The sequence below is a fragment of the Leptonychotes weddellii genome, chromosome 16 (assembly GCF_054177405.1).
Source record: "Leptonychotes weddellii isolate Sample4059 chromosome 16, ASM5417740v2, whole genome shotgun sequence".
NCBI classification, from domain to species: Eukaryota; Metazoa; Chordata; class Mammalia; order Carnivora; family Phocidae; genus Leptonychotes; species Leptonychotes weddellii.
In genome coordinates this window covers 4126639-4154350 of record NC_138384.1, presented here as the reverse complement: position 1 = coordinate 4154350, position 27712 = coordinate 4126639, and the positions used below count along the sequence as shown (strand labels likewise).

Below are 27712 nucleotides of genomic sequence, written 5' to 3'. Positions count from 1 at the left end.
CGTGCTTAGCCAGTCCCCATCCAGCACCGGTCTCCCGAAGAAGCTTCTACGGGCAGACAGTTTGTCAGCTCAGCTCAAAACTTGGACGAGGTAGAAGCCGCGAACCCCCACCCACCCTGCTGGGCTGGTTCCCCTGCGTGCCCGCCCCCACCCGGCCCCTGCCAAGCCCCGCAGCCAGCACACCTCCTCTGGGAGGAGAGACCGCCCCAGCCTGCCAGGAAGTGCTCATTATCCCAGTGGGACAGGGCCACTCCCGGCCACGTCTCCAAGCCAGCCCGGTGCCCCCTCCTTTTGCCTCCACCATCTGAACTGCCTGGGCTGCAGACGTCTATGGTGGAGCCTCTGGGGCCAGATGTTATAGGGGCCAGCTAAAAATAACCGGGCGGGCCGGCCACCATCGGGGGTGGGGTAGGGGTGGGGGCACGTGCTGGGCGCTGACACATGATCCCAGCGACCTGGCTGAGTGGAGCTGAGAGTCCGGCGGACCGTGCACACTTTGGCTCCCCACTTACAGGACCCACCCGGCCAGAGGGCCCTCTTCCCTGAACATGTGGGAGGAAATGCCTTTTTCCAGCCGCAGGATGGGCAGCGGCAGAAGGAAGGTCATCTGGGCTCTGTGCTTCCTACTACTTCTCCTTGAAGCCGGCTCTGCCAAGAATCTCTGGAAACGGGCATTGTACACTAGGCTGGCCGAGAAGTCCCGCGTAAGTGCCCGGGAGGGAGAGGCGGGGAGGGGCTGGCTAGGCGACCCCCAGATGCTGTATGTTCTGCAGGTGCTCCCCCAAACTCAGGCAGGGCAGCGTCTTTATGGGACTGTGCCGGGGGCGGGGGGGGGGGTTGGCAGATGAACTCACCGCCCTCAGAAGGCTCCTTGTGTGTAAGTAGACAAGCAAAGGGTGCACCAAAAATGTGCAGGGGGACTGGGACATGCTTTCGCCTACCAAATAGACTTTCTCCTGACAGCACCCGATTTAAGACTCCAGGGACTTGAAACTGAGTGTTGATTCAATCAATAACCAAATGTTTATGAAATATAATTAGACATTTATGAGGTTATTTACTCATTCAGTAAACAGTGGAAACTGCTCCAGGCCAGGCACTGTGTGCGGTCCTGTGGGGACAAGATGGAGATACCAGCTCCCACCCTCGGGGGTGACACAGTCAAGTGGAGAAGGCAGCTGGGTGACATGTGGTGGTGGTATGAAGGGACAGTGCAGTGTAGCGAGTGGCAAGAAGCATGCACCTTAGAGGCAGGTGTCTGGGTTTGCACCCAGCCTCTGCTGCTCACCAGCTGTGTGACTTTGGGTGAGGTGCTTGACATCTCTGAGCACCAGTGATCTCATCTGAAAAAGAAAGAGCAATGCATTCCCTTTGACAAATGCGTTTGATCACCGCTGTTGACCAGGCACCGTCCTAGGCTGTGGGCACACGGAGCACAGATCTCTCCTGCTGCGGGGAATTCGTGATTTAGTGAGAGAGGCAGAGAGTGAGTAAGGAATAAGGAAAACATAGTATGTTTGGTGACAAGTGCCAAGGAGAGGACTAAAGCAGGGAGGGGACTAGGAGAGAGAGTGGGGGAGGGAGGGCGTAATTTTAGCGTCCTCCGCCTCCCGCACAGGGAGCACAGAGGCATGGAGGGTTCAAGGAATGGACTCTGGTGCTCTTAGGGTGAAATGACTCACAATGCATGAAGCACTTAACACCTAGCAAGTGCTCAGAGCATCTTGGTGACTTCATTAAATCATCCTGAGATTGGCTAGTGCTTGCCTCCGCAGGTGGAATGTAGGCTCCTCAGGGTGAGGCCTGATTTTGTCTCATTCAGTGCAGGGTTCCTGGTGCCATGCCAGGTGCCTGCCATTAGCTTGGTGCTCAGTACATTCATGTGAGTAAAGTATGGGCAAATGCATTGGAAGCACAGAAGAATGGGTTCAGCTTGGGACGGTTTGTTTAACAGCAATAGATTCCCGGACCAGAATTTGGTGCCTGGGAATGGGGACTGACCTGAGCCAACTTTGAGCTGCATTCGGGGATTACTCTGCTTGCCTCTGAAGCATTGCAAGTGTCAGGAGACCAAAAACGCCTCAAAAATACCAACAGCCCCATTGGCCTTTTCCCCTTGGGCTTTCAGGATTTTGGAGCCAGCAAGTGAACTCCAGGCATTTATGCAAGAGTCAGGGAGGGTTTTCCAGGGTTGGGGGGCATTCAACATTGGGCTTTGCAGGATGAATAGGAGTTTGCCAGATAAGTGGGAAAGGGGAATGTTTAATGATTGCTGCCGTGGTGAGATGCATGAAACTGTATTGAGACTAATCTTAGCCCCCTAGGCTCACATTCTGCAGGTCAGGCAGGCAGCCGCTGGGAGTGGTAGCAAGTGAAATGATGGTAGTTGTTTGGAGAAGGGAGAGCTTGTATGGGGCAGTGTAATCACAGAAGGCTTCCTGGAGGAGGTGAGACCCTGGCCAGATGTTGAAGAACTTTTAAGAATTGGGAGGAAGGACATTCCTGGAAGAAGATTCAATGTGGGCAGAGGTACTGAGGCAAAAACAGTGCATCTGGGAGCCCCTGAGAGGGCAGTCCTTACTACAGGAGAGGGTTTGTTTGTGCAAGGAGGGAGAGAGACCCTTCTCGGGTTTGACACCCCCATGCTCTTTGCTGGCCCGACAGGACTATTTAGTCCTCCAGGGTAGTTAGCACTTTGGTTCTAGGACCACAAAGCGATTTTCAATACATCATCTGGTCTGATCCCTGCTTTGTCCCAGCATGTCATAGAAGCAGATGCTGTGGCATCTGTCTAGGAGGAACAGGGAGGTGGGGCAGTTGGGGACAATGTGCATGGGGGCCAGGGAGGTGGGCTTCAGAAACCACACTGCTTCCCGCCACCATTTGCCAGAACACAAGTGCTTCGTGTTTGCCCCTCCCCGGATTGGAGCTCTCCCCGGTTATCAGCAGACACCAGCGCCCCTCCCCAGTGCTTGGACACAGGAGAGGTTTGTGCCAAAAACCGGCCTCAGAAAAAGCACCTGGGGAGGGTTACGGGCTGTTGACTTGTGGGCACCAGGCCCAGGGATTCATCTCCGTGACATCTCTAATGAGCTGTGCAGCCTTGGGCCACTCACTGCCCCTCTCTGGTCATTACCTGCGAAATGAAGGCAGAGGACCAGATGACCTCCAGGGCCCTTGCAAATGTCCAACAGGGAAATTAGGAATATAGGAAACAGCTCCCCCACACTCAGAAGCATGACTTTCGCATGCAGCACCCACCGCCCCCACCCCAGACTGAGGCAGGTCTGCAGCCTTGGCCATGGCCCCTGGAGGGCTGTGGGGCAGGTGTCTGGCTGTGTGCTGAAGCCAGCTCGTACCCACTCTGGAGAGTTCAACAGTGCCCTTATTAAAATTAAATTCTGTGAGCTTATCATTATATAATTTATATTAAAAAGGAAGTAGGTGCTCCTTATTAGAACTGTGTCACCTGCTCGTGGTTGTGCTACTTCTTACCATTCTGTCTGCTCTCGTGGTAATTAGTGTCTGTCTGTGTGCTGAAGCCCCGTGCACGGAGGGGCTGCTGCACGGCCCTGCCCTGCTCCTGGCCCCCCACCTGCACTCACGGGGGGTGCTCTCATCACAGGCGGACAGCGAGGCTGGTCCCTGGAAGAGCCCTGGGCTCTTCCTGACCCCTGCGTCCGTCTGACTGCCCGAGGACTTCGAGACACAGCAGCGTGTCACTGTGGCTGAGTCTGCTTTATCCCCTCAGCTAGAAACGGCTGGGCAGTTTGCACCCTGCCCCAGAGGGCCTGCCCAGCAGAGGGGGCCTTGAGGGGCTGCAGCAGCAGGATGCTTTGTGAGGCATGCTGCCCCACCAGGACCCCTTCGCGCGCGCGGGCAGCTCTGGGCCCTGTAGGAGCCGGCCACCAACCCCTGCCCTGCGACCCGGCTTCCTCAGTCTCCCCAAGCTGGTTCTCCTTCCCCTTGTTACTTCTGGGAGCTCCAGAACCTTCTATCGCATCTCTTATTTTTTGTTCAGTTAGCAAGAGTCGTCGGAAGACCGTATCTCTCCGGTGGGGGGGGGGGCTCGCCCAGCTTGCACCCAGGACAGGCCAAGACGCTGGGGGGGGGGTTACACCATGGGAGCAAATGGAACTGAAGGACAGACCCTAGCGCCTTATCCTTGGGTGGGACACCTCTGAGGAGCGGTCTGTCCAGTTTCTCAGAGTTTTCCATTGGGTCTGAGCTCCAGGCGCCCCCTCCAGTCTCCTGCGTACTAACCCTCCCTGGGTGGGCCCTGCCCCTTCCCTGCCCCTTCCCTGCCTTACTTTCCCGCCTGCTGGAGCTTCCTGGGACCCCTCCCAAGGGCATGCCCTGCACTAGAGTCCTAGTCTCAGCTCTGTGTGCTGGGTCTGTGTCCCTCAAAAGTGACATGTTCAAGTCCTAACCCCTGGTACCTGTAAACGTGACCTTATCTGGAAACAGTGTTGTTGTAAAGGATGAGGATGTATGGGAGTAAGGGGGGCCCTCCCTTAATCCAGTGTGGCTGGTGAGAAGAGAGGAGAAGAGACACAGAAGCAGACACACAGGGGGAAGGCCAGGTGAAGACAGGGGCAGAGATCGGAGGGGTGTGTCCTTAGGCCAAGGGATGTCAGGTCACCAGGAGCCACCAGAAGCCAGCAGCTCCCACGGAGCTTCCAGAAGAAACCAACCCTGCCAACACCTTGATTTCAGACTTCTGGCCTCCAGAGCTGCAAGAGTACGTTTCTGTTGTTTTCAGCCCCTGGCTTGTGGTACTTTGTTAGAGCAGCCCTGGGATACTCCTACAGTCTGCTTCTGGGCACCACCATAGTCGGCTGCTGGGGCTTACAACTAGCACCCCGATGATGGACATTTCCGGATGAGGAAATCGAGGCCCTGGGGAGGAGTGTCCTGGCTGGGGACTTCCCTTGCTCCTTGAAAGATGTGAGATCACTCCCCTGCGGGACCCCATCAACAGGACCTCTAGGATGCCTCCACCTAGGAGAGAAGGGGCCGCACCTGGGTGTTCCTGGCCAAGGCCCCGTGGCTCCTCCCTGGGGCGGGGGAGGGGACGAGGCCTGCGGAGGTGAGACAACCCCACTGTAGGCTTGGCCATGGCCTAGTGTCTAGCACAGAGCCTAGCACAGCACAGGCATGCAGAAACATTTTAAGAATGGGGCGGGGGAGGGGTGAGCTGGCGGCCTGGGTGAGTGGGTAGATGGAAGGAAAGAAGAAAGAGTAACTGGATAGTGTGACTTTGGGGGTGACCTTGGGCAAATCACTTTCTCCTCTCTGGACCCGGCTCCCGCAACTGAGGTTCCAGTCCTGAAACTAATCCCAGGTGGAAATGAGCAAGGGAAGAAGCATCCAGGCCGTGTGTGGTTATAACCTGGGAGTGTGCGTGCAAGAGGGAGTCAGGCAGGCGAGCAGAGGGAAAGGGTGTGACTGTTCGAGCAGCACTAGTCAAGACAGCCAAAGCTGGAAACAGCCCGAAGGTCCAGAAGCTCCGAATGAGGAAACGAAATATGACCTCTCCACGTGGTGGAATATTATCCAGCCATGAAAATGGGAATGAAGTATTAACACCTGCAACAGGATGGATGAGCCCTGGAAACATGCTGAGTGAAAGAAGCCAGTCACAGAAGGCCACGTGCCGTATGATCCATCTGTACGAAACGTCCAGAAGAGGCAAATCCATAGAGACAGTGGACTAGAGGTGCAACAGGGGCCAGGGGCAGGGAATGAGGAGGAACTGCTTGATGAGAACAGGATCTCTGTTCGGGTGATGTAAGCATCAACATCTTAGAATATTGTGAATGTTGCCCAGTATTGTGAATTAATGCCACTGAATTGTACGCTTAAAAATGGTTAAAATGCCGAATTTTATATTACATCTGTTTTACCACATTCATTCTAAAGAAGGGGTACATTGGAAACCCAAGGTACAACATCTTAGGGATTCTGAAGGTCCACGGGATCCATGTGGCCAGGGCCCTGGACCCTGGTCCCCGCTGTCCCCAGCATGCCAGGCAAGCGTTCCCAGTGCCTGCTCCAGGCACCCACCCTGGTCATAATTGGTCTTAGCTTCACGCTCTTCTCAGAAGGCCGTTCCCTTACACGTTTGCATATTGTCCCGACCTCTTCATAGCATTTAGCTCCATTACTATTATCTGCATGATTATTTTTTTTTTTTTTTACTATGGCTTTAGTTTTTCATTAACTACTTTTGCAGATGACCAAAACAAACAAACCAAAAAAAAAAGCAATTTATTTGCTTTATCTGTGTGAGGTCTGGTTTGGGGTCGGTCACTCGTCCTGGAACTGAGCCATGTGAGGGCAGGGACATCTTCTGGTCCAGCTCAGCTGCCCTTGGAGCTAGCCCAGTGCCTGGCATTCCCAGTGCCTCGGCCTGGGAACTATGAATGTACCATGAAGTGAAGGAATAAATTACGCTAAAACCTCCCAGAACAGGCTAGGAGGGGACGGAAAGTTCCAGAAGACTTCCTGTGCACAGCAGGGCGCGTGGACGCTGGCTTGCTCTGGTCATGCACTGCGATGGGGTCATCCCTGGCGTGAGATCCGGGTTTTTGAGTACCTCCCTGAGGAAGTCCCCTTAGCGGTGCACCCAGTTCCGCTCCCTGAGCCCAGCGCTGAGGTCCCAGGGCGTCAGGAAATGGCATTCATCAAGGCACACTGAACTCGAAGCCTCTGTTCCAAGGAGAGACATATTTTTAGAACTTTGACGTCCAAATTCCAGAGGAAGAGCGAGTAATGCTTAGAGGAAAATTGGCTTTCTTCCGGCAGCAAGCACATCAGTCCTGGGGTGCACTTTTATTGGTCTGGCCGCTAAGTCACTGGAACATTCCAAAGAAGGGTAAAGCTCTTGCACGCGGAATGAAGGGGGTGGAGAGCACAGAGGGAGGGATACGGGTAAATTGGGGCAGCTTTGGAGATTGGATTCTTTCTCCTTAAATGGAAGTGGTGCAAAATTGTTTCCTTGTTATAAAAATAATGTTTACTGTAAAAGAAAGTCAGACAATACAGAAAGTTATAACCACGTAAGAAAGATCTAAATTCTTCCTCCAAGACATAAGCTCTGTTGACATTTTGGCGTGTGTGCGCCTAGACTTTTCCAGGAAACAGACTCACACATTTTTTCCTTAATGGTATTTATTCCTACTGTTGAAAAAATTTTTTATTGGGATGAAATTCACATAATGTAAAATTAACCATTTTAAAGTGTACAATTCTGTGACATGGAGCACATTCACGATGTGCGACCACCACCTCTATCTAGTGCCAAAGCATTTCCATCACCCCGAAAGGAAGCCCGGTCTCCACTAATAGGGGTTCCCCTTCCCCTCTCCCCCAGCCTCTGGCAGCTGCAAGTCTGTTCTCTGTCTCTGTGGATTTGTCTGTTCTGGACACTTCGTGTAAACGCAATCCTCCACTCTCTGGAATTTGTGTCTGGTTTATTGGTACTGTTTTCTACCTTGTGTTTTTCACTGAACAGTATATGTTGATATATTGTTCCTTATGTTGATCCGGTAGCTCTGTGTCCTCTTTTCAAAGGCTTCTATGGTGTTCCACGGTACAGATGGGCAATTATTTCTTTATCCAGCCTCCTTTGGTTGGACACCAGGCTGTTTGCCTCAGTAGAAGCCAGACTTGAACTTGAAGAATTGGGCTTTCCACTGAAAGAGTCCACACCTGGTGTCTCCTTAATGTGCTTCCTGAGGGTATCAGCAGCAGAATGGCCATGCAGACCCACAGAGGCCTCCAGAACGATCTCCCTGAGGGGTGAAAAAAACATAGCCACCCGGTGGGAAACCTTAAGGGAGTCATTTTTATCCAGGTAAGGCATACAGAACTGGAAACTTATTGTCTACACTGTACCGTAAATGTGTTTGGACAGCAGCTGTTTGGACATGGACTTGCAATACCCTCCCTTAGCAGGAATGAAAATAAGAGATGGAAGTCACAGGTTGCCCTGGGATTTTCATGAAGGATGTTGTCAGTCTGGGCTGAGCCCCCTCGTTTGTCCGGGGGACTTGACATGCCATTATTTTATTTTCCGCTGAGTGGCCAGGGAGGGCAGGGCTGACGGGGTTGCAGAGGATGAGGGCTAGGATGAGTTCTTTCTAGAATGTGTACCTGGGCGAGGTGGTTCTATGACTGTGTCCTGAGCTGGGGCTGGCCCACGGGCGGGCAGGTGGTGGGGGCGTATGTGGGGGGCCCCCCCGAGCTGACCAAGCAGGAGGGGACTCACAGGCAAGGGTGGGAAGCTGCTCCTCAGGTCCAGACTCCCAGCACAGGACAGACCCAGGTGTGACTCCTGTCTCTGCTGCTCACCAGCTGGGTGGCCTGGGGCAAGTGACCATCATGTTTCTGTGCCTCCATTTCCTCATCTGTCAAGTGTGTTAATAACAGAAGCAGCCTTGGAGGCTTGTGTGAGGATTCAGTGAGATTTGGTATGTGAGCACCTAGCTCAGCTCAGCGTTGGCACACAGTAGGAGCTTCGTAAATGCTGCCTACCCTGCCATTATTATGGATCAGACGCCCAGGTTCCGGGCCTGGCCACACCTTCCGGGGTGGTGACTATGTGCCTCAGTTCCCCCACCTGTACAATGGGGACGGTGATCGTAACTACAGAGTGGGGGTGGACGCTACTTCAGGGCATCCCCGGCGCTGGGCCAGGCTGTTCCCACATGCTCCCTTCCTTTTAGGAATTCTGCCGGTTGTTTGCCCTCGTCTGACAAAGACACGACGAGGCTGCCAAGGGCCACATGGTGTTGTTGCTTGAGCATCTCCTGGAGGTGTGTCTTCAGTTCGCAGCTAGGTCCAGACTCCTCGGGGGGCAGGGACGAGCTCTCAGGTCTCTTTAGCATCTGCCTCGGCCTCAGACCTAAACCATCCTGTGAGTGATGGAGGGCAGGAAGGAGGCAGGAAGAAAGGAGGACCTGGGGAGGTGAAAGACCAAAGCTACCCTGAGTGACAGACCCCTGGCTGTGGGGCAGGAGGCTTCCAAGGCTGCCAAGTCGACAATAAGAAAAGTAAAAGCCTCATTCCAACAGGTCGGCGTTGCCAGTGGCACAGATTCGAGCTCCCACCACAAACGCGTGCAGCAGGTGTGACTTTCATGCCCATTTTGCAGATGAGGGAAACCGAGGCTCAGATAAATCAGTGGTTTTCCTGATCCCAGACCTGTATGAGAGACCACCTCACACCGGTCAGAATGGCTCAAAATAACAAGTTAGGAAACGACAGACGTTGATGGGGGTGCGGAGAAAGGGGAACCCTCCTACGCTGTTGGTGGGAATGCAGGCTGGTGCAGCCACTCTGGAAAACAGTATGGAGGTTCCTCAAGAAGTTGAAAATTGAGCTACCCTTCAACCCAGGAGTTGCACTGCTAGGTATTTATCCAAAGATACAAACATAGCGCTCCGAAGGGACACCTTCACCCCAATGTTTATAGCAGCAATGTCCACAATAGCCAAACTATGGAAAGAGCCCAGATGTCCATCGACAGATGAATGGATAAAGAAGATGTGGTGCATATACACAATGGAATACTACTCAGCCATCAAAAAGGATGAAATCTTGCCATTTGCAAGGACGTGGATGGAACTGGAGGGTATTACGCTAAGTGAAATAAGTCAGAGAAAGACAAATACCATATGATTTCACTCATGTGGAATTTCAGAAACAAAACAGATGAACATAAGGGAAGGGAAGGAAAATAAAATAAGACAAAAACAGAGAGGGAGGCAAACTGTGAGACTCTTAACTCCAGGAAACCGAGGTTTGCTGGAGAGGAGGTGGCTGGGGGGATGGGGTAACTGGGTGATGGGCAGTAAGGAGGGCACGTGATGGCAGGAGCTCTGGGGTTGTATGCAACTGGTGAATCACTGCACTCTACCTCTGAAACTAACCATACAGTATATGCTAACTAAATTGAATTTAAAGAAATTAAAAACAAAAACAAAAACAAAAAAACTCCAAACAAGTGCAGACTTGTCTAGTTCCTAAGCCTGAGTTAGATCCCTGCTGAACTGTTTATGAGCCACGGGCTTAGCTCCATCCATCTGGGTACTTTTCGAACATCAGATGCAGCTCCTAAGTTCTTGCTCCAAAGGAGGAGGAGGCTTCCGCTGGGGAAAGTTGGCGAGGGGAGGGAACAGTGTGTGGAAGGGCCAGGAGGAGTAAGGGGTCTGAGCAAACTTCAGAAATCAAGGCCACTGATTCTAGATTTATACTTGGGATCCATTACTTGGGCTTTGGGACAGAGGAATGGAAACCTTAGGCTCATGACCCTTCTCAGCCTATGGCCTTGGGCAGACCTTTCATTCTCTGGGCCTCAGGGGCGTCACCCTCAGTGTGGATAGTAAATAGCTGGGTAAGAGGTGCCACATGGATCCGATACAAAGGGACGGCTCCCAGTGAGTGAAGCCCACCCGGACAGGAGCGCCCACCACACAGGGCCACTGTGCATACGGATTGATCAGTCCGACACAGAAGCCCTTAGAGGGAGGCCTGGGGAACCACCAGCAAGCGGCGGCCTCGTCTTCAACAACATCATCCCCAGGGTCACAGGTGGGAACAAAACTCAGGTGGAGGGGAACGGGCAGTGCAGGGGGAGGGCACGTGTTAGTAGAGACCTGGGCGAAGTGAGGTCAGAGCCAGGCTGGTGTCTCTGGCAGGAGACACAGCCCGTGCAAAGGCCCAGAGGTGGGACTGTTCCAAGACGGCCGAACCGGGAATGAGCAAGGGAGGGGGTGAGTCTAGGAAGTGGAGGGGCTGGGGGTAGGGGAGGCCAGCCAGCTCCATCTGACCTTTAACCCTTTGTCCTCCCCGGGCTGGGACACCATGGGGTGGGGGTGGGAGGGTGATCTATTTATCTCTCTGATAAAAGTTAGATCTTCCTCAGAACTCCGGGAAACATCTTTTTTTCAGGACCCTCTTTGAGCATCACCTTGCATGACATGAAATATTTTCCCAAACATTTAATCCTTTAATCTGGGCCCCTTGGTGAAATCAGTTCTTTATCACCCACGACCATCTGTTGTTTGGGCCGCACCGTAAATAACTCTGGAGATTTGACTTCTAAGGCGCTTATCTCTTTTGTTCTCTCCAAATTCTGGGAGACGAACGTTTGAATTTTCCTGGGAGAGGAGAGCAGGGCCACATCTAAAATTAATCTCTCTGCACCCCCGCCCCGCACCCCGTGGGCCTCCTAATGTCCCTGGACCAGGAAGCCAGACTGGGAGGCGCGGGGAGGGGGGCTGGGGAGAGAAACAGTGTTTCACTTCTGATCTGCAGGCTCCAGTGAGGTCTGTAAATGAGGCCTCATGTACAAACAGGCTAGCCGGAAAATCCCACCGGGCCTCCTGACCACATGCACACCGGTCTCATCACCTTCGCGAGGAGGCCGGGATAGCTGTCACATTCGATTAGGATGAAAATGGTCGGACCCCAACATGAGTCCAATTTTGTTAATTCTGAAGAAAATGAACTAAGAGCTAATGGTGTGGGATTATGTCCCCTGCTTGCAGCTTGAAAATTATTCATGATGATACAGGAATTACAAGGACTGGTCTGAGCAGGGGGTGGTGAAAAGGCTGAACCAGCTTGAAAATCTAGGCTCTGGTCTCCCCTTTGTTTTGGGGGAGAACCACCAATCTCCTGAAGCCTTCGTTTCCTTAGAAGCCAATTCTTGAGTTTGTGTTCGTTTTTACATTTCACAAATTAAATGACCGACATATCTATGGGAGAAAACATGAATTCTCTGGGAGAAGCTGGGGTGGGGCCATGAGCCCCATCCTCCCCAGGCTGCCCCTGCCCCACTTGGTCACTGCTTTCTTCCCTCTCTTACCCTCCCTCTAAGCCCACTGGGCTCCCTGGGAGGTAGTTTGAAAACCCGCTGGTCCTTGTGCTTGCACAAATTCCAAGACGCACCTGGTCTGATACTTGTCCTCGGTGACCCGATGCCCCCTACAGGTCACTGGGAGCAGCGCATGGACTTGGCAGCCACCGTTAACAGCCGTAGGGTAGCGGGGGGGCTGGGGGAGGACGTCCACACATCTTTGACCTTCCCTCTCTTTACTCCCTTGAGGTCAGAGGGCATATGCCATTTTGTTCCTTGCTCTTTTTTTGTTTTAACTAACACAAGTGTTTTTCCTGTCATCAAAAATTCTTCAGAAGTACTTCTCTTGTTTTTAAAATTTTTGATTGCCTTCTTTAAATGGAAAAAAAGAGTGTGTGCGTGACAAAAATCGTACTGAAGCAGGGTAAATGAGTAGGCAATGAAGAGAAATCCTCCTTGGCTTCAGAACTGAATGCTCCTCTCTAAAGGCAATCTGTGATAACAGTGTCTTGTGTATTCTTGTGATATCCTTCCAAAAATGTTCTAGGCTAACCCTATACGTATTACATGAGTGTGCATATGCTTACTTTAAAACATCGTTAAGTGTGTAGCATACAAACTGTTCTGCACCTTAATATTCCTCACCCACCACTGTATCTTGGTAATTTTTCAGAAGCGGGCTAAGGGCACAGGATTCCAGTGGTTAGATGAGCATCACTTACTTGTACAGGAGGGCAGGAATTTGAAATACGGATACATTTGGGGCGCCTGGGTGGCTCAGTTGGTTAAGCGCCTGCCTTCGGCTCAGGTCATGATCCTGGAGTCCCGGGATCGAGTCCCGCATCGGGCTCCCTGCTCGGCAGGGAGTCTGCTTCTCCCTCTGACCCTCCCCCATCTCATGTGCTCTCTCTCATTCTCTCTCTCAAATAAATAAACAAAATCTTTAAAAAAAAAAAAAAAAGAAATACGGATACATTTGCAGGGGCGCGGGGTAGAGGGTAGGTAGGGATTTAGATGACAGGAGCACTTTAGGCACAGGCCAGGAGGCGGGCAAGCCAGGGTGTTTTTCTCCCAATGAACCTCATGCGTGTGTGTGTGTGTGTGTGTAAGACCTGCCCTCCACACAGCCCACTTTCAAATCCAGAAGCAGAACGGTGTCTCCAGCATGGACGAGGTCTGGTGTCAGAGGGACCCAGTGTGAGTTGCCTGGTGTGACAGAGGTCCCCGACCTCACCTCTAAAATGCTTATTTTATTGGTCATGTGCCCATATTTCCTACTTGTTAAGTACTGTACCTGATTTTTAACGCTTTATTGAAAAAAATATCAAAAAGTGGGAAAAGCTCGTGTCCAGCTTCCCACAAAGTGAACACCCCCAGTGTAGCCAGCACCCAGATCAGGAAGCAGAACCCAGCCGGCCCCCAGAGACCCGAGGTGCCCCTCCTGGTCCCCACCCACCAGGTGACCACTCTGCTGACTTCTCACACCAGACGTCACCTTCGCCTGTGTTTGAGCTTCAAGTATAGATGGAATCACACTGTGTGTTCTCTTTTGAGTTCTCTTTTGGCCTCTTTTTCCTTCCGCTCAGTATCCTGTGTGTGATTTTTATCCAACTGGTGTGGTCTCATCCATCGTCTCTGTGATCTGGAAGCGCCCAAGCTCCGCGCAAACCCAGGGCTTGTAAGAGACGCACGGAGAAAGCGGCGTGCGTGTGTCACGCACACGCATCCCCGAGCGTGCACGTCTGCCCCCGGGCGCGCGCTCCCCACCGGCGGGCGGCGACGGGGGCGAGCGGCCCCCGCGCGGCCCCGTGTCCCCGGCCCCCGCCGCTGACGCGCGCTTTCCCCGCAGGCCGAGGAGGCGGCGGGCCCCCGGCAGCCCCGCGCCGACCGCTGCCCGCCGCCGCCGCGCTCGCTGCCCCCCGGCGCCTGCCAGGCGGCGCGCTGCCAGGCCGACTCCGAGTGCCCGCGGCACCGGCGCTGCTGCTACAACGGCTGTGCCTACGCCTGCCTGGAGGCCGTGCCGCCCCCGCCAGGTAGGCGCCCGGGCCCCGGGGGGCGAGGGGGGGCGGGTGGGGGGCCCCCGAGAACCGGGGTGGGCCGCTGCGCGCCCGAGGCGCCCGCGGAACTGGCACGGCCCTGAGCGCGCACAGCCCGGGAGGGGCCCATTCCGGGGAAGATGCCCCCTCCTGAGAAGAGGGGGGCGACTTCTCATTTAAAAAAAAAAAAAAATCCAGGTCTCCGGCTTTTCTTAGAAACCCTGGACCGCATTCCCTGGGCCACCATCTGCTGGGACCCCAGGTGCCCCTAGATGGCGGCGGGTCCTCCAGTTTCCCCCGGACCCCGCCAGGCCCACTTCCCTCGCGATCCGGGCCCCGGGAGTATTGGAGGTGGAGACCTGGGACCTCAGCAGTCGGGATGCGGTGTGCCCCCGAGAGGCAGTGGGAGCGCAGGCTCCTGGGTTCAAGTCCACTGGCCAGCTGGTGTCCCCACCCCCCACCCCGTGAAATGCCCCCAGCTGTAAAACAGGGCTGAAATGAGACCGTGCAGCTCCTGGAGGGCTCTGAACACTCGCTGTATTGGCAGGGAGCAGATAATCAATAAGATGTCTGTTGAATCTTAATGGCAATTTCTTTGGGAGAAACAGCCCTCAGGGATTCTCTTTGAAGGGAAGGGGTTTTAGATCCCTTCTGGAGAGGTTTTTTTTTGGGGGGGGAGCCTGTGGGGATACTGAGGAGAGGGTGGGCAATGCATCCCCCAGGGTGGAGAAAAGGTGCCCCTAAGTGGTTAGGATGGGGGCAGTAAAGTCTCCTCCCCTCTCAGTTCTGCTTGGGGCTGAGCCTTTAGGTGACAACAGCCTGCTTGGACCTCATCTCTCAGGGCGAGGCCTCTAGGGGCCCTGGGCTAAATTGCTGGAGGCCGCTTGAGAAGGCAGGCCCAACCCCTCCTCCCAAGGCCGAAGCAAGAATGACTGCACTTTGTTTTCTTTGGGGTGAGGTCACAGTGGTGACAAGGTAGTCAGCACCCTCAATAATGCTCGTAATTACAGTCTACTTGCGTTTGAGCACTGTCTCTTGGCCAGGGACTAGGCGGGGCCAGGAAGGCTTCTGTAGGGCCCTTTATAAAAAATGTCAACATGGCACCCCCTCCTGGTGGAGGAAGCACATAAAGGTACTTCCCTCTGGGTGGGTAAGTCAAAAAAGGTGCCCCTTCCTTTGGACTGTGACAGTGAGCAAGGATTCTAGCCTTACTTGCCACCTATGCCCGCAGATTTTGAGCAGTGCACAAACTATACAGCTGTTCATGACATTCCCAATAGCCTTTCCCTACATCATCTCATTTAATGCTCACACAGCCCTATGGTGTGGAGACCGTTACCAGCCCTATTTTACAGCTAAAGACGCAGAAGCTCAGAGAAGCAGAGTTGCTTGCCCAAGATCACACAATAGGCAAAGCTGGTATTTCAATCCCGTCTTCTGACTGTGGAGAAGTGTCCAGTGCTTTAGGCCCTGCCTGCAGGGACGTGGGGTTCTACTCTTGCATCTGGGCCCATAAATGGGCGTCCCTCACTGCCTGGAACATCCTTCCCCCAAACACCCACACAGCTCACTTCCTCACCGACTTCAGATCTTTGCCCAGAGGTGGTCACTTTTTCAGGGAAGATTTCCCTCTCTAAATGGCAAACTCTCCTGTAGTTGTTCCTTACCCTCCTTTCCCTGCTTAATTTCTCTTTATAGTACAATCTAGAACATTGTGTTTTATTTGTTCATTGACTATTCTCCCCACTTGCAGGTCAGCCCCCATAAGGCAGGGTTTGGTCCCTTTCACTGCTGGAAGCCCACCATCTGAACTAGTCTCTGGGCACCTGAAAAGTACTCAATGAATATTGAATGAATCAATGAATCGGTGAACGCCTAGCTATTGCTGGCCAGGCAGAGCAGTCCAGCTCTTCGTTAGTCATAGTAACAATTATAATAATAACATCTAACACAGGGTTTCTCACCCTTGGCATCCTGGACATTTGGGGTTGGATAATTCTAGTTTGGGGTGGGGTGGAGGCTGACCTGGGCACCGTGGGGGTGTGGAGTAGCATCCCTGGACCTCCCCCCATGAGATGCCAATAGTCCCCACACCCCACACTGTGACAACCAAAAGTATCTCTAGACTTTGCTGTATGTTCCGTGAGGACAAAATCACCCCAAATTGAGAACCACTGATCTAATGTGAGCAGATGACCTGAAATGCACCAGGCCCTGCTGTAAGCAGCTTACACACTTCATTGCAATTTTCAGGTAGGTTCCCTCCACAGCAGACCTTGAGATAAGGACTTGGGTGCAGGGGGTTCATTTAACAGGTGATCCCAGGAAGTTCTCCTGAGGCACGGAGAGGGGAGACCCTGAGCCTCCAGGCCTTTAGGCATCTGCAAGTTAAGGGGAGACCTTGACCAAGTTTCAGTTTCTAAAAATGCAGCAAACTGTGTATGTACATCTCCCGCTACCCAGGAGCCTTTGACCAAGGCAAAGAATACAAACAGGAAATAGTAATAGTTTCCTATTTGGTAAAAACTCACACTGAACACATTTTCTATCACGGGGTCCAAGGTGGTAGGAAGGAGGCGGGAAGAAGCAGAAGACTGGAAATCAGCCTGCAGAAACTCCTCACGCCATCCCTCCAGTTGGAAGCTGCAAACTGCTCATTTGCTCCTCTGTTCCAGTTTGCACGCTGTGAGCAACTGTCTTACAATCATCTTGCGCTCTTTTAAAGAAAAGGCTAACCAGCATCTTTACCAGAATCCACCTATGTACCTTCAAAAGCGCTAGACAGCACACCAACCTCTTTATTTTGTCATATTTTGGAGTCCAACAAAAGCAGAGGTCATAAATAAATGTGATCCCAGACCAGTTTTATTTGATCTACATAATGCATAAAACTATTTTTAGGGGGGGGGGCAGGGGCAGAGGGAGAGGGAAAGAAAGAATCCCAAGCAGGCTCCATACTCAGCATGGAGCCTGACCTGGGGCTCGATATCACCAGCCTGAGATCATGACCTGAGCCAAAATCAAGAGCCGGACACTTAACTGACTGAGCCATCCAGGCGCCCCTGTAGTGCATAAAATTTTTAAAAATTGCCAACACTTAAAAACCAGGAGTTTGTATTTTAAAAAACATCTACAAAGTTTAAAAAAAAAAAATACAAGCTCTAGGAACATGGGGAATGGCTGGCCAGAGCTGACCAGCAGCTGACCCACTGAGGCAGGGTCTGTCTCCAGTTTGCCATGGACCTACGGGACCTGCTTTTCTTATATATGTTACCTACCTGCTCCCTGGAAACATCTGGGCTCTCCACCCCTGCTTTGGGATTTTGAACGCTTTACAGTCTACCATGTGGGTTGCTCTTTTTGTTAAAAATATATTGGCCACAGAGCAGACTATGCTGGTATGACGCAAAGACCCATGAAGCCAGGAGTCCAACCTATATCAGGCATTTACTCCTCTCTTGGTTAATAGGCCAGCGTAGACGGGTGGTTCATGGCGGGTATGTGGCTCCACTTCAGTCATCCAGTTACCCAGGTTCCTTCCATATTGTTGCTCTGCATGATCAGAGTGGCTCCCCAGCTGCAGGAAGAGGGAAAGCCAGAGGGAGGAGAGCAAACAGGCATCCATGCGTGGGCAAGACAGGAAGTTGTGTCATCACCTTGGCTCACATCCCATTGGCTAGAATTCAGTCATGTGGCCGTACCTAGCTGCAAGGAAAGCTGGGAAATGTAGTCTCCAGCTTGGCCATCCAGTGCCTAGAGGAAACTCAAAGTTGTGTTTCTGAAAGGCAGGGCGAATATATGGCAGGCAGCCTCTGTGTTCTTCATGAAGTGTAGGCTCCCCCACTCCCAGAGACTGGGGCATTTCTCGGCTGCTTGACCGGGGCGAGGGGAGGGCTCAATTTAACCATGTATTATTTGGTTAGTTTTAGATTGGCTAGTGCAGCCGAAACCTCGATGGCTTGGTGGCAACGGCTGGCTTCTGGATGGCCCTGAGGAGGTGTTGCAAGGTACCTGCAGGGTGAAGCCCAACCTGACGTCTGAGCCAGGGTCCCTCCTTCTCAGGCTGCCTCTGCTCCAGCAGGCGGTCTGCTCTCAAATACCTCAATATGTAGAAGGGTGGCGGCTGGGGCTTGGCCCGGCTCTCACAATCCCCAGAACAGTATAGGGCTTGACGTTCCCTGCAAATGGGGCCTCCCCGCCCCCCACCACGCCGGGATGGAGACTTGAGAGGGAAGGGATTGGGGTTGGTTTTCAAATCTCTAAAATCATAATAAGGGGTTCACTGCTCCCTGAGGATGAGGTCTTCTGTGGGTGGGTGGAGAGCAGGCAGGCAGCCCCGGGGTCTAGAGAACTGGAGGGTACGAGTGTGTGCACTTGTGTATGCGTGGCTCTCGCCGTGACCCTGCACACATCCGTGGGCACGACCGCCTCTGGGAGCGTGTGCGGCTGTGTGTGCACCTGTGGGGCTGTTCTTGTGCTGTGTGAATGTGCATCTGCGTGCGTGCAAACGTGTGTGATTGTAGGTGTGAGTGTGTGTGTGTTAAGAGCCATGGTGGTGAAAATGTGTGTGTGTCAGGGTTTGTGCATGAGCGTGTGTGTACGCCTGTGGCTGCAGATGTGAGTGCACGTATGTGTGTCAGGATTCGTGTGTACAGGCACGGGATCTGGGTGTGTGAGCCCGTGTGTATCTGTGAGTGTGTGCGTGTGTCAGGCTCTTGTGCGTGCACACACATGACTGTAAGTGTGAGCATGTGTGTAGGTGAACGTGTATGTAGGTCACTGCGCACGAGGGTGTTTGGGATTGTTTGACTTTGGACTGCCCTGTGTGTTGGTGTGCGTGTGTGTGTGTGTGTGCATGAACACGCCGCTGTGAGTGAGACCCGAGGCACAGCCTGGAAGGTGGGGTGCAGATGGGAGGCAGACCCTCTGGTTCACGTGTCTGTCCCACAGCCGAGGCCTGCAGCACCACAGAGGATGGGGCGGAACCCCTCCTCTGCCCCTCGGGCTACGAGTGTCACATCCTGAGCCCTGGGGACGTAGCCGAGGGCATCCCCAACCGCGGGCAGTGTGTCAAGCAGCGCCAGCAGGCAGGTGAGTGGGGGCGCCCAAGCCATGCTCCTGGCCCCTGCCCCCCTCTCCCTAGAACATCCCACTTGGGACACCTGTCCCAGAGACAACCGCCAGCACCCCCAAACCTGGCCAAGAGCTCCTCCTGTCCTCCTACTCCCGTGCTTCTCCCTTTGAGTCTTCCATCCTTCCCCTCTTCGCCTGCATGGGACACAGGTCTTCGAGCCCTGCCACCTCCTAGCTGGGATCAGTTGCTTCAAATCTCTGAGCCTCAGTATTCTCATCTATGAAATGGGGCCACTGTGTGCTGTTATGGGAATTCATTTAAATCATACGTGTAAAGCCCTCAGAGCAGAGCCAAGCAATAATAGGTGCTCAGTAAACATCAGATATATTATATCCATCTATATATCTATTTTTTAAATTGTCTGAGAACCCTTGACTTCCCAGGGTCTCTGCCAGGAGCATTCAGTGTGACTTAATTCGTGTTTGTCCCTGGAGGTGAATAGTATACAGCAAATCGATCAGGGAAGGGCGTGAATGGCATTGCTTTAGTTTGCGTGATTTTTCCCAAGGAGAGCCAGGGCCACAGAGCACAGACTGCCGGTGATACCTAACTAAAGCCCCCCGAGCCTCAGGCAAGGTGTAAGGTCCTCAGGACTTGGAAGAAATGCATGGCAAGCGAAGAATCTGGAATTTCAGGGAGATGTGAGTTGGCCTTGTCACAGCTGAGCTCATGGGACTCTGAGAGCCCAGACTCAGGGCCCAGTCCCCCCTTCAGCATCTCTCAGCCCTGAGAGGGGGGCTGGCAGCCTCGGTCAACACTGAGGCCCAAAGAACACAACAGGGCACGTGATCTGCCAGGAGCGTTTCTTTTCCTGAATGGAGAATGTGTTTCCCGGAAGTGTTTCAGGAAGGACACACTTCGTGCCCTGCAGTTAGCATCATTATCACTGCAAGTAACACGATATGAGACATTACTACTCTCTCAAGAAGCCTGGTTCCTGGGATGCTGAGCTTTGAAAAAATTGCCCATAAAAGGGGGCGCCTGGGTGGCTCAGTCGGTTAAGCGTCCTACTCTTGATTTAGGCTCAGGTCGTGATCTGTGGGTGGCGAGATCGAGCCCTGCATCAGGCTCTGTGCTGGGCATGAAGCCTGCTTAACGTTCTCTCTCTCCCTCTCCCTCTGCCCCTCTCCTGCCGTTCAAGCTCTCTCTGTTTCTCTCTCTCTCAAAAAAATTGCCCACAGTAGGCATCTTGGTGGTTTCTCCTATGTTCCACCTGCTGTTTGGGGTTAAGAGCCTGTTCTCTAGCCAGGCAGCCTGGGCTCTGGTGGCCCCTTGGCCCCTCACTGCTGCGTATGGCAAATAGCCTAGCCTTTTTGGGTTTCATTTTCCTTACCTGTAAAATGAGCTCATAATAGTTAGGCTACTTCATGCTGTCATCTGTCTTAGGGAAGAGGAACTTGCCTATAGCGTGCACAGCTAACAAGGAGCAGAGGGGGAGTTCTCAGCCTGTCCATGGCCCGCAGGGCCTGTGGGTACGTGTGGGTGTGTGTGCTCCCCCCGCCCAGGAGTGATCAGAGCCTTCCAGATGGAAATGTAAGCGAAATTCCTCCTAGCCTTGCTCCCAGGGGCTGTCAGGGAGCAACAATTGTTGGTAATTATATGGGAGTTTGGACATGTCTTGATCTCCACCAGCTTCCCTTGAACGGTAGCCTCGGGGAGGAACAGGGGCACTCGTCCCAGGTTAAGCACAAAGAAGCCTCTTATTTAAGCTTTATCTTTTTAAACTCCATATTTGAAATAATTTCAGACTTCAGGGGCGCCTGGGTGGCTTAGTCGGTTAAGCGGCTGCCTTTGGCTCAGATCATGATCCCAGGGTCCTGGGATCGAGTCCCGCGTCGGGCTCCCTGTTCCGCAGGGAGCCTGCTCCTCCCTCTGCCTCTGCCTCTCCCGCTGCTTGTGTGCTCTCTCTCTGTGTCAAATAAATAAATAAAATCTTTAAAAAAAATTTTAAAAATCAGTAATTTCAAACTTCAGAAAAGAGGCAAAATTAGGACCTTGAACCCTCCACCCCGATGACCCATCAGTTACTAAAATATGGTCACATTTGCTTTACCATTCTCTCTCTTCCTCTCCCTAGTCCCCACTGTCTCTCCGTATAAATCTGCATATTTATTTTCGGGACTATTTGAGAATAAGTTGCATATCTCATGCCCACCCCTTAGGACGCCAGTCTCCTCCCAGATCCGGCGTTTGGAGGGTGCCAGGGATTGTTCGGGTTTTACAGTCCATCAGCTTGGAACCCAGCATTTGCGGGGTTCATGTCTTTCCCAAGAGGAAAATGAACGTTGACACAGGCAGTGAATCTGCCTCTTTGGAGAGCAGGGTCCGGGGAGTCAGTGCATTTCTCTGAGTGGGTTTGAGTGATGGGTTTGAGGTCACTCAGGTGGAGCGTCCCTTGTCCCGCAGGCTTGCCTCTGACAGAGTGCCATGGCTGATGCTGCATGAGAAGGACAGAGGATCATGCAGCCTTGAGCAGGGAAATCTATTCTGTTAAAATGACCTGTGATCGTGTTTGGTAAACGTGGAGGCGTGAGGGGGGTGACCAGCTCCGCAAAGACCTCTGACTCCTTCCTGTGGCGCCAGCGTTGGTCCCCGAGGAGAAGGAAGGCACAGGAATGCTTCGTCGTCGCCAGCCTGGAAAAACCCAGCCATTTGCTTGAGAAAATAGTTGTGGCCGGAGTTGCTGATAAGTTGTCAACCCGAGGGTGTGGATCGGCTCCGCTGGGTTCTGTCACCTCATCCTATAATGTCAGTGCTGGCCCCAAACACCCTGATCCTTTTTAGGATGACCACAACACAAAGGGAAACAAAATGTCTAGCTATTGCACAAATGTGATCTTTACAATTGAGACATAACTGACCTATATAACCTTCTATGAGTTTCCGGTGCATAAGTGTGCTTTGTTGACAAGGCTGACGTGCTGTGGTGAAGGAGTGAGCTCACCCCTAGCAGCGTCGCCCAGAGAAACTTCTGCGTGACCTGGCCAGGCTTCTCAGGCACAAATGGTTCGCCGCCATGATAGGCTGGGGGCCAGGGGGAGGGGGGCGGCGTGGGCTCGATGACAACCAACAGTGGGAATCCTTAGTAATTCCAGATGTTTCAAGGTCCCAAGAGTCGACCACTTTTCACATACAAAAATGGCAGTTTCGTGTGGTTCCTCCTATTATTTGCATATCTATGGTTTAAATGAAATTATTTTCGTCCTCACAATAACTTTATGAGGTGCTAATTTTTAAAGACTTATTTGAGAGAGAGCACGAGCAGGGGGAGGGGCAGAGGGAGAGAGAGAATCTCAAGCAGACTCCCTGCTGAGCACAGAGCCGATTAACAACGTGGGGCTCGATCCCAGGACCCTGAGATCATGACCTGAGCCAAAACCAAGAGTCAGGCGCTCAACCAACTGAACCACCCAGGCACCCCACGTGGTGCTAATTTTATGCCCATTTCCAGGTGGGCAGACTGAGGCCCAGAGAGGCTTAGGGAAGCAGCGCAAGGAGATAGCTACCCCTTACCTGGTCACACGCAGTAAGGACATTCAAGACTCCTATGAGCAGACTCAGAAAAGTATCATGTGTTGCCCATGTGAATTACATAGCTTGAAATCACACTCGCTGAATAATACGTTCAAATTCTGCTTCCGGTTCATCTGTTAAGACGGTGGTTCCTAAACTTTTTGGCCTCAGGACCCCCTTACGCTCCAAAAACATTGAGGACCCCAGAGAGCTCTCCTTTGTGTGGCTCTGGGTAATTACCATATTAGAAACTAAAGCCGAGGCATTAAAAATATTTATGTGTTAATTCATTTAAGAATGACAATGATAAACTCATTATGCATTAAACAGAAAGAACGTTCCTTTTACAAGTAACTATACTTTCCAACACACACAAAAATGGAAGACTGGCACTGGTTTACATTTCCGCTGTTCTAATATGCGCGTGAAGAGAAGAGAGTTCCATTCTCTCGCCTGCTTCTGCATCCCGTCAGCCGTGACATCACACGTCACCCAGCCTCTGGAAACTCCATGCGCACTTGGGAGGGAGTGAGAATGAAAACACAAATAATTCCTTGGTGTTATTATGAAATGGTTTTGGCTGTATGAACTCACTGAAGGAGTTTAATCCTCTCATGTGTTTTCCAGATGGGCGGTTCCTCCAACACAAATTTTACAAAGAATACCCAGGTAAGAGAAGAAACCACTCTTCCTTTGCAGAGGGTGCTAAAAGGAACAGTAAGGATTTCTTGGGTGAAAAAGAAAAATAGAATCCCGTTGATTCTGTTTGATTCTGTTGATTCCTGTTGATGACTGTTTTGAGAGCTACCGTCTGAAGCTGCTGTGAAGGGAAATGCCCATACGCTTCCTAGTTACCTTTATGCCATCAGATGGCCCTTTGGGGGTGAGGTCGCGGGAGGCCAAGATGCTTCTGGTGTGAAAACCTCTGCTCCATCCTGAGCAGCCCTCTAGGTGGTATCTGACATGGGCAGGAGCCATTCTAGGCTGCAGCCTGGGACTGAGGCAGTAGCTTAGGGATGTCTCATGGGGGATAAAATGAGAACTAGGATTGGAAAATAAAGTAGAAGCCCTGTTGCCTGATGGTGAGCAGAGGAGCTGGGAGCCAAAGAGGGGCTCATGGAAGAAAAATGGCTTTATGTTAAATCTTAGAATTTGGGACTGGATATGCTTATTAAGTCCTTCCTACTTTCATTCAGGGGATTGAAAATATGGCTGACACTCTTCTTCTATCCAGTCATTCATTGATCCATCCATCCAGTCTTCTAATCTTCCATCTGTCCATCCTTCCATCCATCCATTCATCCAATATTCCATTCTTCCATCCATCTTTCCACCCATCCATCAATCCAGTCTTCCATCTATCCATTCTTCCATCCATCCTTCAATCATCCATCCATCCAATATTCCATTCTTCCATCAATCTTTCCATCCATCCATCCATTCTTCTCTCCATCTATCCATCTATTCATCCATCTATCCAATATTCTATTCGTCCTTCCATCTTTCCATCCTTCCATCCATCCCTCCATCCATCCATCCTTCTATCCATCCGTCCATCCATTCTTCCATCCATCATATCTTTATTAAGAATTTACAGCACATATTTATCAAGCATTACTCTTTATTTTGTGCTAGAAGTTGGGGCTACATTTGTGATCATGGCAGACCCAATCCCTGCCCTCCTGCAGCTAATATCAAGCAGGAAATAACAGACATGAATAGCCTCCAAGGAGTTATTTAGTAATAATAGGGATTAGGGTGATTGAGGTCACATACAGGACACTATGAAAAGGACACCTAAGACTTGGATGTCAAGGAAGGCTTCCTAAGGAGGGGACATTTAAGCTCAGCCTAGAGAATAAGAAATAGTTGGCAAAGGAATAGCCACTGTGAAAATCCTGAGGTTGGAAGCAACTTGGCCTTCACTGCTGCTGGTGTGTAGTGAGTAAGGCGGGGATGGCAGTAGATTGGGCCAGAAACGCCAGCAGGACCACACCGCACAGGAGAGGAGGTGTGGCCGTGGTGAGGAGAGGGGAGAGGCTGCAGGTTGGGATTGGGTGACCTCCTTCGGGGGAGAAGAGGGGACAGGGCCAGGGCACCTGGTATTTGGACATCATTTGGCAGTGGCTGGTGAGCCAGGGGCAGTTGAGCAGCAGAAGACATGCCTGCCCTCACACAGCCCTGGTCTTTTTGCAGAGGGTGATTCCAAGAATGTGGCGGAGCCTGGGAAAGGGCCCCAGAGGCACTTTCAATAAGTCTGCGGGCCGGTAAGTGGGAGGAGTGGTGGCCAATGGCAGGGGGAGGGTTTGCACACCCGGGTGTCCTGGGAGCTTTAATCACCAACTTGACCAGAGGGAGGGGTGACTGGGGCTTTACCTGGGGGTAGAATTTTAAAATTCTCTTACAATATCAAAGTAAGTAATATGAGAACTTGGTGTATAGCCAGAAGTGGAAGTTTCTATACCACGTGGACCTAAATCCAAACACTAGACTGGGTTGCAACTTTCCTTTCCGTTCCTTGTCTTAATGCCTCGGTGAAGAGCAGATGAGTCCTCCGTTGTGCCCTGAAGTCCATCCCTCTGTCTCTCCCTCTGTCACACGATCCTCTCAAGTACCAACTCGTGCTTCTAGGGGCTTACCTCCTTCCGGGAGGCTAAGTAAGTCAACAAGGAAATCAGCCTGCAGTAAGTGTTGTCAAGGAACCGGACAGGGGCGTGAGGAAGAGTAGCCAGGTTGGGGAGGGGCTGTGCGGAGGTCACATCTGAGCCAAGATCTGCAAGGAGAAGCAGCTGCCTTGGGAAGACCCGGGGAGCAGGTGTCCGTGCAGAAGAAGCTGGAAGAGCAAACCCGGGGCCGGAGAGATCTTGGCTTCGAGGAGCCACAGGGAGGCTGCTGGGGTAGGGACAGAATGATGGTGGTGAGGCTGGCACCAGAGGGGGATCCCAGGGAAGGCATGGGCCCTGCTCTCAGACGCTCTCCGGGGCCAGATGCGTGCCTGTGGATGCCAAGGACTGGGAGCATCTCTGCCCGTAAAACCCGAATGCCCCGCCCACCCCTGTGAAAGTCAAATGTGTGCACAGGGCAAACAAAGGCCCTTGAAAGCAGCTGATTTCCCCAGAATGTCCTTGAAAGGCAAACATCGGGTTTCAGATTCCAGAATATTCTGGTGCAAGACCCTCTGGGAAAGTCTTGAGTCCTTGGGGATGGGTGCCAGTGTGCCTATTACCTGCTGATGACAGGACCGGTCCTTGGAGTGGGTCTGACCCACCGAGGACAGCGAGCTCCCACGGGGAAGCACTGGGGGCCGGCGGGGGAGAGCGGGCCGTGAGAGGCAGTTTGTGGTGGTGTCTGGGAGCAGCCGGCCGGCCCGAACTGGGCTTAAATTCTTGACCCACCACATGTGACCTTAGGCAAATGACTTCAACTCTCCACGTCCCAGTTTCCTTATCTATAAAATGGGAATGATGGGGAGGGATGTGTTAGTAACTAAACAAGAGGATAGCCAGAGAGACTGAAAGTAAGTTAAGAATTCAGTCTTAGGGAAACTGGAATCTTACTGGTGTATGTGGGGGGTGACAAGGAAGAAGACGACGCGGACTGTGACCTCATGTTCTGCCCCAGCAGCGGCTCATGTTCCTTCCTTCTCTGCTTCTCTTCCAGCCAATGGTGAGAACATGCCTCCAGTTTTCTGCTAAGTCTTGGAAACAGTTGGATAAAACAGGATTTGACCCCCGGAGGTCATGCCCAGCTTGACAGAGCATGACCCCAAAACTACTTAGAGGCAAGACAGCTGGCTCTCAATGCCAGCATGATGCAACTGGCTGGGTGACTTTGTGGGAGCCCCTTGCCAACCCCGGGTCCCCGTCTTATCGTCCTGAAGGTACAGCACACCTAGCAGTCCCACTTGACCTGACGGCCCCACAGACCCCACCTTGGGAGGAGGTCACTGGCTTGGTGAGCTGTACGACGCCCCTTTCTCAGAGAGAGTTCAACCTCTTGTTTACTACACATTTCTTCCAGATGTGTCTCTGGGAGCCATGTACCTATCCCAGACGTTCTCAAAATAAATTGCTCCTTACAAAATGGAAATGAACTTAGCTACTCAGGTGGGAGTCATAGTTTTAACCCCCACTGATCTTAAATTGCATGTGCTGAAGCCCTTGAGCCCTGGGCGGGTGTGTGTGTGGGGGGGGGGGTTGTTGAGGATACTGGGACGAGGTGTCAGCTCAGCTCTGCTTCTGGGACCGTGGAATATTCGGCCACGTGTGCACTGCTCTGGGTCGGATCCCTCTGAGGCAGACCTGGGAGGAGGATTTGTTGAAAGTGATTTGTTAGGAAAGTTCCTAACTTTCCTGGGGGAAAGGTAGGGAAGTGGGGTGGAGAGGTTGGGGTGGGGAGGAGGAGTAGGAGGTCAGACAAGGTGAAACGTCAATGTCCCACAGAGGGTGACTTTGGTGAGATCCCCCAGGGCGGGCTCCAGGGGCAGTTGCTCAGAGGGGCCCACACTTAGCTTTAATGAAAATCTTAGCAATTGTCCACCAAGGGGCCCGCGTGTTCGTTTTGCAAATAGTGTAGGCGGCCCTGAGTCACACTGTGGAAGTGGCCCCCCTGGGGGGCATGGGAGCCAAGTCTGTGTGGGGCTCTGGCGCCCTTCAGTGACAAGGTAAGGGCTGCCCCTAGGGGAGGGGTGGCCACTTCCAGGGGCAGCCCACCTCTGCCAGGGAGGTGAGCCCATGGGGCTGTGGGCAGAGGCCTGGAGCATCGTTACACACATCTCAACAGCAGCTGTACGATGCGGGCTCATGGAGAGAAATGGCTCCATTTACCAATAACTCATCCCTCTCACAAGAGCCCGAGGTGATTGGTACTGATCAGTCCTGTGGAGGGCTCGACCTTCCAAATTCCAAAGTGGGCTTATGTGAAGACAACATCCACGTTCCCATATTTCAAAAAACAAGCAGCTCCCACTCCCCACCCCGGGCCCCTGCACCTCCCCGACCACGGACGCACCCTTTCTCCCTTAAAATCCACACTCTCTTAGAAAACACTCCAAGCCCACTTTAAAGTGGAGACAGGTGACGGACGGGTCTCAGTGCATCCAGGTTGCTGAAGGACTACTTTGGTTTTTGTTTTGTTTTGTTTTGTTTTTGTGTGTGGAACGTG

The 27712-nt window shown here is 52.4% G+C and overlaps 1 protein-coding gene across 3 annotated transcripts; it reads left to right on the top strand.

Annotated features, from left to right (window-relative positions):
* On the top strand, positions 1-26638 carry LOC102739999 (WAP four-disulfide core domain protein 1). Of its 3 annotated transcripts, none has more exons than XM_081806309.1 (8): positions 1-90; positions 515-704; positions 13716-13899; positions 17826-17909; positions 18853-18993; positions 23177-23218; positions 24746-24816; positions 26210-26638. In XM_081806309.1, the coding sequence occupies exons 2-7, from the start codon at positions 549-551 to the stop codon at positions 24802-24804; spliced, it is 666 nt and encodes a 221-aa protein (XP_081662435.1). In that variant the 5' UTR covers positions 1-90; positions 515-548; the 3' UTR covers positions 24805-24816; positions 26210-26638. The 3 variants fall into 3 exon arrangements, 1 of the variants encoding a protein (XP_081662435.1); XR_014140777.1 differs by lacking the exon at positions 1-90 and adding an exon at positions 25095-25206 and having other exon boundaries at positions 226-704; XR_014140776.1 differs by lacking the exon at positions 1-90 and adding an exon at positions 25095-25233 and having other exon boundaries at positions 226-704.
* Positions 26639-27712: the final 1074 nt, after the last annotated feature.

Excerpts from the sequence above, each read along its gene's own strand:
- LOC102739999 (XM_081806309.1), top strand. The coding sequence starts at position 549 with ATGTGGGAGGAAATGCCTTTTTCCAGCCGCAGGATGGGCAGCGGCAGA. Across the intron at positions 18,994-23,176 it reads CAAGCAGCGCCAGCAGGCAG|ATGGGCGGTTCCTCCAACAC; the intron begins GTGAGTGGGGGC and ends TGTGTTTTCCAG. Across the intron at positions 23,219-24,745 it reads ATTTTACAAAGAATACCCAG|AGGGTGATTCCAAGAATGTG; the intron begins GTAAGAGAAGAA and ends GTCTTTTTGCAG.